The 12,484-nt window shown below is 41.0% G+C and overlaps 1 protein-coding gene across 4 annotated transcripts in view; it reads left to right on the top strand.

The window, feature by feature from the left end:
• Positions 1 to 17: 17 nt before the first annotated feature.
• The window catches only part of KDM1B (lysine demethylase 1B), a 60,498-nt gene continuing 48,031 nt past the window's right edge, over positions 18 to 12,484 (top strand). For 2 of the 4 annotated variants that reach the window (XM_053600915.1, XM_053600912.1), the window contains exons 1-6: positions 18 to 156; positions 467 to 511; positions 3,827 to 3,926; positions 4,726 to 4,853; positions 6,144 to 6,233; positions 8,470 to 8,581. In XM_053600915.1, coding sequence (XP_053456890.1) covers positions 3,840 to 3,926; positions 4,726 to 4,853; positions 6,144 to 6,233; positions 8,470 to 8,581 — 417 coding nt within the window. In that variant the 5' untranslated portion in view covers positions 18 to 156; positions 467 to 511; positions 3,827 to 3,839. Of the gene's footprint in view, positions 157 to 404; positions 512 to 686; positions 806 to 3,826; positions 3,927 to 4,725; positions 4,854 to 6,143; positions 6,234 to 8,469; positions 8,582 to 12,484 lie in introns of those variants that run through there. The other 2 variants (XM_053600914.1, XM_053600913.1) reach the window with 2 other exon arrangements.

Genomic DNA, 12,484 nt, shown 5'->3' with positions numbered 1-12,484 from the left:
CCACGTCGGGTCACGCAGTGACAGGGGCGGAAGCGGCGGCGGCCGATCGGGGGCTGCGGCTCGAGGCGTGGATCCTGCTGTCCTGTGCGCCGCGCACGGCTCGGGATAGGCGCCCGCAGACCTGGGCGGCGCGCACCGCCTCGCCGGCGTTCTCAGGTGGAGGGCTCGCAGCTCCGGGGGCGGGCGTGGGGGCGGTGGCGGATTTCGGGTGACAGTGCTGCACAAAGCAGCTCGGCTGCGGTGCATGCCCTCCTTCTCCCTCTGTGTAGCGCCCCTCGACCGGGTGGGAGGTGGTCGGGTGCCCCCGGGGCTAAGACCTCTTCTCCCGGATTGGAGGAGGGTGCGGGGTGGGGATCCCAGTCGGAGGAAGGGGAAATTCCCGGGCTGGGGTGTTGTGGCGACGGGGTTGCCCAGGTGGTCGCGGTGTGGCGAGTCTCCTAACCACCCTCCAATGTTTGCTTTACAGCGCTGCCTTTACCCCAGAGACTCCTTGCACCCCGTCAGCGCTCAGGTGAGCCTCAGAGCTGTTGCTTCTCTGACTTCGGAGACGACACGAAAAAGCTTTTCGGAAAGCCGGCGGCTGCAGCCAGCACCGCGAGCGCTGGGGCTCCCTGGTGCTGGGCTGTCAGAGCCCTCTTCCTCGGGCGGACGCCTGCCCGGGGGCAATCCCGCAGTAGGAACCCCTCGCGCGTTCTTCCAGCCGACAGGGTGCGGCGAGGAGCCCTCGCAGCCTGCAGGTCTTGTAGTAATACTCTGGCACCGCCGCCGCGCGTTGAGACTTGATTATCGTTGCCAGGTTGCTGAGGTAACTCTTCTGGGATTGGAGACCTGGAGGGGGCGGCCCGATTAGGGTGGCTGTTAGTTAACAGTCTGGCAGCTGGCAGGTGAAAGAGGAAGGAAGAGGCAGGCCCGGTTGTAGAAAGTTGGGGTGCAGTGATCTGGAACGCAGCCAGATAGAGGCCCAGTCATCCCCCTGGGTGAGCTTGCAGGGCTCTAGAGACCTCTCGAGTTGTGGGGATCCCCTAGTCCACGTATGCACACACAGGACTCAAGGCTTTGGCCGGTTTTGTCTTGTGTCTTTTCATTTATTTTAGTGGCAGAAAGGCGTGTGGGAAGGGAAGTTTTCTTCAGGAGGTACACGAGTAAATTACCATCAATAATTATCTTAAAGCCAGAGGAAGTAGTAAACAAAAGACATCTAGGCAATGGGGGACTCAATATTTAATTATTGAACTACGTATATAATATTGAATTATTGTATTGGATCCATATTTCTGAAAATTTGATTATATAGGGTGGGAGTAATGAGGTGCTAGTCCTGGCTGATGTTAAGTGTCCCACAGGGATATTGCTTTGAATATTTCTGTTGTATCTGAAGAAGTTTCTGGTAGTTTGTCCTATTTTTATTAGTTATGCTGACTCCATTGTAAATTTTTATTATAAGGCCTGTCGTGGTGGCTCACGCCTGTAATACTAGCACGTGGGAGGTGGAGGTGGTGGATTGCCTGAGCTCAAAGGTTGGAGACCAGAGGGAGCAAGAGCAAGACCTTGTCTCTAAAAATAGCCAGGCGTTGTGGCCGGCACCTGTAGTCCCAGCTACTCAGGAGTCTGAGGCCAGAGGATCACTTGAGCCCAAGAGTTTGAGGTTGGTGTGAGCTATGATGCCATGGCACTCTACCAAGGTAACAAAGTGAGACTCTGTCTCAAAAAAAATTTTTTTATTCATGTAATTCATGAATTAAAAAAAATCTGAATAAGCTGCTTCAGAAAAGCTTGGGAATTATTGAAATAAGAATTTGCATTTTTTTTTTTTTTTTCCTTGAGACAGAGTCTCTGTTGCAGTGGGTAGAGTGCCCTGGCATTGTAGATCACAGCAAATTCAAATTTTTGGGTTTGAGTGATCCTCTTGCTTCAGCCTCCTCAGTAACTGAGACTACAAGCACCTGCTACCACGCCTGGCTAGCTTTTTCTATTTTTGGTAGAGACGGGTCTCTCTCTCTTGTTTAGGCTGGTCTCAAACTCCACAGCTCAATAATCCACCTGCCTTGGCCTCCTGAGGATTACAGGTGTAAGCCAATGCACCTGGCCAGAAATCTGCATATTGATAGGTTCCTTTTTATATATACCAAAAAAACCTTTTCTTCCCCTTTTTTTATTACATTAAGAGAAAACTAAAACCAAGTTTTAGATTTTGAATTTAAAATTAGGAAGAAATATGTTAATAATATTGAGCATGAAGCAAATTGACTATATTTAGGTATGTTTATTAATTTGAAAAATCAGGTGGGGAAACACCTTTAATACACTAATTTGCATTGGTCGGTATTTCTAAGATTGTTTCAAAGCATGTAACTTTAGTTCTTCCCATTTAAAAATTTTTTGCCTTCATTTTAAGACTCAAGGACCTAGCAAGTAGAAATACAGAAATTATAAGTGCCAAAAAGGATGGAGCCACATAAACTCTCAATTGTATAATTAAAGGTGAAAATGTGCTATCTTAAAAACCTTCAATCAAAACCTAGTAAAAAATAAACACCTTCAGTCAGGTTTTATAATGGCTTTTTTTTTTTTTTTTTTGTAGAGACAGAGTCTCACTTTATGGCCCTCGGTAGAGTGCCGTGGCCTCACACAGCTCACAGCAACCTCCAACTCCTGGGCTTAAGCGATTCTCTTGCCTCAGCCTCCCGAGTAGCTGGGACTACAGGCACCCGCCACGACGCCCGGCTATTTTTTGGTTGCAGTTTGGCCGGGGCCGGGTTGGAACCCGCCACCCTCGGTACCAACTGAGCCACAGGCGCCGCCCTTTATAATGGCTTTTATTGCTAATGTTTTCATTTCCTTGTTAGGCATTTCTTGAATTATATTCCTACTGAATTAAATACATATTTTCTAATTTCCAGTTAGATTAAAATGTTTAATGAACCTTCTGAAAACTATTCTTTCGAGAATGGATGCATTCGTAAGTGACAAGTTCAAATCTGTGAACCTCAGCAGATTTTATTTATGTTTTTAACCCCACATTGGACTTCAGATATTTTCACTACAATACTTATCTGTACTATATGTTTACAAATACTATATATGTTTATGTATACTATATTTGTGGTTCATTTTATGAATAATGTGGGGTATGTTTTATAAATAAGATTTGTGTATTTACATGAGAATTCATATTTACATGCGTACATGAAGAGATTTATTAGCTTAGATAGCCTTTTGAGATCCAGAAAGCCTTTTTTGAGTATAACAATTATAGGTAGTACTTTTAACATTAGTGCTTTATTCAACAGTAAAATGGATGCTTTAGAACTAAATGGCTGTTTGTTCGTTCATTTATTTTTTGAGGCAGAGTCTCACTCTGTTGCTCAGACTAGAGTGCTGTAGTGTCAGCCTAGCTCACAGCAACCTTAAATTCCTGGATTCAAGTGAGCCTTCTGCCTTAGCCTCCCAAGTAGCTGGGACTATCGGCACCCACCCCAATGCGCAGCTAATTTTTTCTTTTTTTTTTTTAGTAGAGTCATGGTGTCACTCTTGCTCAGGCTGGTCTAGAATTATTCTGAGGTCAGGGGATCCTGCTGTGTCAGCTTCCAAGCGTTCTGGGATTACAGGCATGCGCCATCATGGCCAGACCTAAGTGTACTTTTACTGTACCCATTTTATATATGAGAACACTGAGGCTTAGAGAAAAGTTCAGTAACTTGAAGGTGAGGCTTAATATTTAGGCATTCTAAGAGGACACTTATCTACTAAACTACATAATAACTTTGTTCTAGGCTGTTGAAAACATTAGCAGATGCTAAGATTTATGGTTTATTTATTTTTGCAGATTTTCTAATACGATGGCAACCCCACGTGGACGGACAAAGAAAAAAGCACCTTTTGATCATTCTCCAGATAGCCTTCCTTTGAGGAGCTCCGGTAGGCAGGTATTACTCATTTGTTCATTCAGTGTACCTCTTTTGAACACATGGAATTATAATTGGGACTAGAGAAAGTTGAAAGAACACAACTCCGGTCCTCAAATTGCTTGGAGTCTAGTGGAGAAATTCACAATACAGTCATAATACAATGTGATAAAGTGATAGAAGGTAGAAAATAGTAGCATATCTGGCCAAAAGCACTATAAGAATGAAGGCTGTGAATCGGCATGAGGTGTTCAGAGGATTGCAGTTGTGTGATTGCTTCCAGAACATGAGGCTGTATCCAGATTGTACTGGGCTTAGATATCATTCATAGGAATTTAGACTTCAGCTTCTAGTTGATTGGGTGCTACTGGATTAAAGAGAATTTAATTAAGGCTTAAGATTCAGGGCTTTTTTGGTAGGGCTTTTATTTATTTAAAAAAAGTTGGAGGATATAATACTTTAGAATTTTTCTAGGTATCAACAATACTGAGGGTATAATTGCTCTAAGAAAAAAAAATCTTAATCAGAGAATGACTTGCTTATTTTGACTATCACTTTTTCCTAAAAATGGCTTACCTGAATTTGAGTTTTCCACCGAGATGGAAATGCTAGTTCCATATCTCTAGCCAAGTTAGTGAATTATTTGCACAGAGCAGTTGCAAGGAAATTGCTTCTTATATACACCCCTAACTTACTTCCAGGATATTGTTGACCTTTATATTTAGTACTTCTAACATGAATGTGATTTCTGTAGTGAACCTTCCACCACCTTCACCTTGGTCATTCTGGAGAAATTTTAACCTCAGTCGTTCTCCCTCAGGCAAAGAAGAAAGCAACAGAGGTAGTGGATGAGGATGAGGATGGTGGGTCAGAGAAGAAGTACAGGAAATGTGAAAAGGCAGGCTGTACAGCAACGTGTCCTGTGTGCTTTGCAAGTGCTTCTGAAAGGTCTGTTTTAGATGGTGTGTCTTGGCATTGTGTTTCTGCCCATGAGAACATTCCTCATGGGAACATCATCCTCAAAGATAGTTTTCCTAAAGATAGATATAGATTCTGTAAGTCATCTAATAATAGAGACATTGCCCAGACATTCTGTACACACCACACCCACCTTAATGCCCTGCCCACGTTACTAACCCACTGGGAGAGATTGTACCCCTATCAACATTGGAATACAGTGTCCTCAAATCCAGCCAACCGTAGCTGTACCTCTCTTAGGGGCTGAGGGTGGAATGGTGTGGAGTGGTTAAACAATAAAGAGAACCCATAACCTCCCTGTTAGAGACCAGCATGTGTTTACTTTTTGCTGTGCTTTTCTCTCTCAAGATACTACCTCCTCTTCCCATGCATACACATATAGGTCTCATAGAAACTGTGTAGCTAACTGCAATCTTGCCACTTTAATTGGGGTGACACAGATAGGCCTTTTTTTTTTTTTTTACTCAGAATCTTTAAGGCTTAAGATTCAGTAATATCTGGAAAACAAATCCCATGTTTTTAAACACACATGTGGTAGTGGTGGTGCTAATAGTGGCATGATTTTAATTCTCTTGCTATGTCATTGTCTCTGACAGGTTATATTTGCCAGATTACCTGCTTGATGTTTAGATTATAGCTGGCCAGATTCTTTCTCTATTCCCGGGCCCGATATGATTACTAGAGACTTCGTTTCTCTCCTTTACACACGTGCAGCTTGCAGCAAGTGAAGCTGCATCTGTTGTGTTGTCATAAAGTTCTATCCTTGCTCCAAGGAGTCTTGCTAAGACTTCTAAGCCCCAGGCAGCCAGCTAGGTCTAAGTCCTTGTATCCTCACCATGTGTTATTATTAGTCATCCATTCCATTTTCCCCTGTTGTTAGCTTGTGACTGTTAGAAATCTAAGTAGAGGGCGGCGCCTGTGGCTTAGTGAGTAGGGCGCCCGTATACAGAGAGTGGCAGGTTTAAACCCGGCCCCAGCCAAAATGCAACAAAAAATAGCCGGGTGTTGGGGTGGGCATCTGTGGTCCCAGCTACTTGGGAGGCTGAGGCAAGAGAATCGCCTAAGCCCAAGAGCTGGAGGTTGCTATGTGCTGTGACACCATGGCACTCTACCGAGGGCAACAAAATAAGACTCTGTCTCCAAAAAAAAGAAATCTAAGTAGAAATAATACAAAATCGGTACATAGAAGGTACTTGCTAAATGTTTAAGAAGAAGAAATGTTTATTCATTACTGAAGCTGCATGTTTTCACTATTTTCAGATGTGCCAAAAATGGCTACACATCCCGATGGTATCACCTTTCCTGTGGCGAACATTTCTGTAATGAATGCTTTGACCATTACTACAGAAGGTATATTCACTGATTGAAGTTTCCATTTGGTAGTTGGGGTAATGCTTATGTCTCTAGGCTTAGTAAACCATTTGACTGTTTTAGCCATGACTATAATTTTGACCAGAACTTTGCCATAGTTTTGCATGTGTACACACTCAGGGCTCAAAAAATATCTACCCTAAGGGGCCAGGGCCTATGGCTCATGCCTGTAATCCCAGCACTCTTGAAGGCTGAGGCAGGTGGATTGCTTGAGTTCAGGAGTTTGAGACCAGCCTGAGCAAGAGTGAGACCCCATCTCTAAAAATAACTGGGCATATGGTATGTGCTGATAGTCCCAGCTACTCGAGAGGTTAAGGCAAAAGAATTGCTTGAGCCCAGGAGTTTGAGGTTGCTGTGAACTATGATATCACGGCACTCTGAAAGTGGCAAAGTGAGACTCTGTCTCAAAAAAAAAAAAAAAAAAATCTACCACAAGACAATTTTTTTTTTCCTTTTTGGACATTTATTTTCTTTAGTCTGCAAATTCCAGAAAATCTAGGAGCTGTCGATGCTGTTTTATTTTCAATTTATTTATTTTATGTTCTAATTTTTTTTCTGCTTGCTTTATTTAGGTTTTTATTTTCTCTAGTTTCCTAAGTTGGAAGCTAAAATTATTAATTTTTTAGATCTTTCTTCTTTTGTAGTAAATGCACTTACATGCTGTAAATTTCCCTTTAAAGACTGATTTGGCTATAGTCCACAAATTTTGGTAAGTTTTATTTTTATTTTGTTCAAAATATTTTCATTGAGACTTCCTCTTTGACTTATAGGTTATTTAGAAATTGTCTAATTTCCCGGCGGCGCCTGTGGCTCAGTCGGTAAGGCGCCGGCCCCATATTCCGAGGGTGGCGGGTTCAAACCCGGCCCCGGCCAAACTGCAACCAAAAAATAGCCGGGCATTGTGGTGGGCGCCTGTATTCCCAGCTGCTCGGGAGGCTGAGGCAAGAGAATTGCTTAAGCCCAAGATTTGGAGGTTGCTGTGAGCTGTGTGAGGCCACGGCACTCTACCAAGGGCCCTAAAGTGAGACTCTGTCTCTACAAAAAAAAGGAAAAAAAAAAAAAAAGAAATTGTCTAATTTCCAAATATTTGGGGTATCTTCAAGTTTTCTGTTACTGACTTCTTGTTTAATTCTGTAATGGTCTGAGAATGTGCTTTGTATGATTTCTGTGTTTTAAATTTGTCAAAGTTTATTTTATGGCCCATAATACAGTGTATCTTGGTGAATGTCCCTCAGGCAGTGGAGAAAAATGTGTGTCCTACTGTTGTCAGATGCAGTGATCTATAAATATAAAATAGATCAAATTGATAGCACAGTTCAAGTCATATATCCTTCTGATTTTATTCCTGCATGATCTTCCAATTACTAAGAGGTGTTAGTCTGTAATTACATTTCTCTTGAAGTCTCCAACTATAATGTGGATTTGTCTTTTCCTTTTAGTTCTTTAAATTTTTACCTCTTCTCTTTTGTTAGTAGATTGTACATGTAGAGAGCATCGTTAGGGTTTCTGTCAAAACTGACCTCTTTATATAGTATCTCTTGTTATCCTAGATAAGCCTTTGTTCAAATTAATATGGCTGCTTCAACTGAGTTTTTATTAGTGTTAGCATGATAACATTCTCCATTTCCTTACTTTTAACCTTTCTAAGTATTTTTGTATTTGTAGTACATTTCTTGTATGCAGAAGGTAGGTTTTTAAAATTTTGTGTGTGTGTGTGAGTGTGTGTGTGTGTGTGTGTGTATAGAGCTAGGGTCGTGCTAAGTTGCCCAGGCTGGTTTCAAATTCAGCCTTGAGTGATCCTCCTGCTTTGGCCTCTCAAAGTACTGAGATGATAGGCGTAAGCCACCATGCTTGGTCAAAAAAGAAAAAAAATATAGTATAATTTCCTTTAAAATAATCCTATGCTGGGCGGTGCCTGTGGCTCAAAGGAGCAGGGCACCGGCCCCATATGCCAGAGGTGGTGGGTTCAAACCCCAAAAATCTTATGCTCTTGTGCCCTTATTAGTGTTAGATACTAAAACTGGCAAGAATGCCCCCCTCTGGCAGCCTGTTTTTTAGGTGCCTTAATCACTTCTCTTTTTTTTATATACAAGGCCAGTTAAATCCTCTATATAAGATTGACTAACCTGCCTCCTATTTTGAAGACATGATTACTTAAAGCTTGGTATATACCTATATATATATATCTATCTTTTGTTTGTTTTGTTTTTTTCAGCCATAAGGATGGATATGACAAATATACTACATGGAAAAAAATATGGACTAGCAATGGCAAAACTGAACCTAGTCCCAAAGCTTTCATGGCAGACCAGCAACTCCCCTACTGGGTAAGAAGTGTGATGTTCTCTTGTTCTGTAAAGCATTTGTGGAATTCAGGGTAAGAGGAATGGATAAAAATAACTGATATTTAGGAAATCTTTCTTTCATTACATTTGTTCTATGACTGTTAAAGCTTTTTTTTTTTTTTTTTTGTAGAAAGCTTAGATAATTTGATATAGTATAAAAGAAGAAACTAAAGGCTCACCACCACCCAGTGATAGTCATTGCTGAGCATGGTACACAACTTTATTATTTCTTTTTTCTGTTCATAGTTTTAAACAATTTCAGGTTTTTTATACAAATCCTAATTAGGTTTAAAATCAGACTTGAGATATAATTTTTTTCTACTTTTTAGTTTTATTCTTTTTTTTTTTTCCTTTGTAAACAGTCTCACTATGTCGCCCTCGATAGAATGCTGTGGCGTCATAGCTCACAGCATCTTCAAACTCTTGGGCTCAAGAGATACTCTTGCCTCAGCCTCCTTAGTAGTTGGCACTATAGGCTCCTGCCACAATGCTCAGCTATGAATATTTTTGAATATTATAATTCTGAGCTTCTCTGTGCACATTAAAAATTTTTTCATTGACATAGAAGTCACATAACGTAAAATTAACCATTTTGAAGTGTACAATTCAGTGGCACTTGGTATATTCACAAAGTTGTATAATTACTACCTTTATCTAATTCCAAAGTTTTTTTTTTTTTTTGTAGTTTTTGGCCAGGGCTGGGTTTGAACCTGCCATCCCCAGCATATGGGGCTGGCGTCCTACTCCATTGAGCCACAGGTGCTGCCCTAATTCCAAAGTATTTTTATCTTTCACAGAGGAGCTCTAATTTTCCCTCTCTCCAGTCCCTGCTACTACGTATCTTCCTTATGGATTTATCTGTTTTGGATGTGTCATGTGAATGGAATCCTGAGTTATGTGACCTCTTGTGTCTGGACATTTTTACTTAGCATTATGTTTTTGTGGTTAATCTGTATTGTAATGTGTATCAGTACTTTATTCTTTTTTTTAATGGGTGAATCATATCCCAGTGCATGGATATGCCACATTTTTTTTTTTTTTTTTTTAGAGATAGAGTCTCACTTTGTCACCCATGGTAGAGTGCTTTGGTGTCACAGCTCATAGCAACCTCCAGCTCTTGGGCTTAGGCGATTCTCTTGCCTCTGCCTCCTGAGTAGCTGGGACTACAGGTCCCCGCCATAACACCCGGCTATTTTTTTGTTGCAGTTTGGCCGGGGCTGAGTTCGAACTTGCCACTCTCTGTATATGGGACTGTTGCCCTACTCACTGAGCCACAGGTGCTACCCAATATGCCACATTTTGTTTACCCATTCATCTACTGATGGACATTGGGCTATTTTGGCCTTTTATTTTTTTTTTGAGACAGAGTCTCACTCTTTGACCTGGGTAGGGTGCCATGGCATCAGCATGGTTTACAGCAACCTCAAACTCTTGGGCTCAAGTGAATCTCTTGGCTCTGCCTCCCAATTAGCTGGGACTACAGATACCTGCCACAACTCCTGGCTAGATTTTTCTGTTTTTAGTAGAGATAGAGTCTTCCTTTTGCTCATGCTGGTCTCCAAATCCTGAGCTCAAGCATTCTACCCAGTTCAGCCTTCCAGAGTGTTGGGATTACAGGTATGAGCCACCATGCCTGGCCCATTTCAGCCTTTTAACTACTGTGAATAGTGCTGCTGCGAACATTCAGATATAAGTATTTGTTTGAAACACCTGTTTGCAGTTCTTTTAAGTATATACCTAGAAATGGAGTTGCTAGATCATGTGGTAGTTCTCTATTTAACTCTGACTCTTCCATAGCTACTACACTACATTTTCTTCTCTAGTGTATAAGGGGTTAGCTATCTCCACATCCTCACCGACTCTTTATTTTTTATTTTATTATTTATTTATTTTTCTTTTTTTAGAGGTAGAGTCTCACTTTATCACCCTCAGTAAAGTGCTATGGTGTCACAGCCCACAGCAACCTCCAACTCCTGGGCCTAGGCGATTCTCTTGCCTCAGCCTCCGGAATAGTTGGGACCAGGCACCCACCACAACGCCCAGCTATTTTTTGTTGCAGTTTGGCCGGGGCCAGGTTAGAACCCACCACCCTCAGTATATGGGGCCGGCGCCCTACCCACTGACCCACAGGCGCCGCCCATATTTTTTATTTTTTTTGATGCTAACCATTCTATTGGGTTTAAATTGGTATCTCATTGTGTTTTTAATTTACATGTCCCCAATACTAATGCCACTTTTGATGTTCATTGTATATTGTTGGAGAAATGTCTGTTCATATCTTTTGCCCATTTTTAAGCTGAGCTGTCTTTTTATTGAGTTTTATGAATTTTTTAATGTATTTTAGAAACTAAACCCTTATTAGATCTGTGATTTGTAAATGTTTTCTCCAATATTTTGTCTTTTTACTTTGACGTACAAAATTGGGGTGTTTTTTTTGGTTGTCTGTTTATTTCATAATACAGGGATATATAGATTTTGGTACATAGTTTTATACATTTTGGTCTAAATTATACATGTGCTCTTGACCCAGAATGTGTGTATTGTACTGTATTATTAGGTGTGAATTGACCCAACCTGTCTTCTCCCTTCCATCTACTTGATTCCTGTTGAGTTTTACTTCTCTATGTGCACATAAGTGTTGGTTGGCTAGTTCCATTTTAGTATTGAGTACTTGTGATAGATTTTTGATACCTAGAAGAGTCTCCAGGTCCATCCAGGTTTGTTACAAAAGATATTAGATCACCATTTTTTTTTTTATGGCTGAATTGTTCTTGATGGTACACAAATACAACATTTTATTAATTCACTCATGTATTGATGAGCATTTGGGTTGTTTCCATATCTTTGCAGTTGTGAATTGTACTGCTATAAATGTTGGGGTACAAGTGTCTTTATGGTAAAATGTCCTTATTTTGCTTTTTGAGATAGTCTAACCGTGTCACCTTGGCTAGGGTGCAGTGGTCCAATCATAGCTCACTGCAAGCTCAGATTTCTGGACTTAAGCAATCTTCTGCCTCTGTCTTCCAAGTAGCTGGGACCATAGGCATGTGTCACTATACCTGGCTAATTTAAAAAACTTTTTATAGAGGGGTTTCACTCTTGCTCAGGCTGTTCTTGAACTCCTGAGCTCAAGTAATCCTCCCACTTTGGCCTTACAGAGTGCTAGGATTATAGGCATCACCCATTGTGCCTAGCCCAAAGTTTTTAATTTTTATTTCAGTTTATCTATTTTGTTGTTGTCACTTCCAAATCTATGGTCATAAAGATTACGCCTTTGTATTCATCGAGTCTTAGCATTGACTTTTAGGTTATTGATTCATGTTAATTTTTGTATGTATGCGAAGTAGGGAGTCTGACTTCATTCTTTGGCATATGACTATCTGCACACTTTTAATTTATTTTTTATATTTATTTATTTATTTTGAGACAGAGTCTCATTATGTCGCCCTTGGTAGAGTGCTGTGGCATCACAGCTCACGGCAAACTCCAACTCTTGGGCTTAAGCCTCCCAAGTAGCTGGGACTATAGGTATCCACCACAACGCCTGGCTGTTTTTTGGTTGCAATTGTCATTGTTGTTTAGCTGCCTCGATGCATATGGGTAGTGCTGTAACCACTGTGTTACAGGCGCTGAGCCTGTTTGCTTTTTAAGAATGAGGATTGGTAAGCTTTCACCTAATGTGTACAATGTAGTGGTATTCAGCACACCCTCTGGATGAAGGGCTCAACTACCATTTGAACTTTACCTTAGAAAGGCAAACAATGTAACCTAATCGTTTATAGCCTTATATTAATCTGAAATTAAAAAGAAAACCTTTTTATTTTGGAATAATTTTAAATTTACAGAAAAGTGGTAAGACAATAGAGAGTTTTCATAGATTCCTCA

Source organism: Nycticebus coucang, chromosome 9 (genome assembly GCF_027406575.1).
Source record: "Nycticebus coucang isolate mNycCou1 chromosome 9, mNycCou1.pri, whole genome shotgun sequence".
Classification (NCBI taxonomy): Eukaryota; Metazoa; Chordata; class Mammalia; order Primates; family Lorisidae; genus Nycticebus; species Nycticebus coucang.
This window is presented reverse-complemented; position numbering and strand designations above follow the sequence as displayed.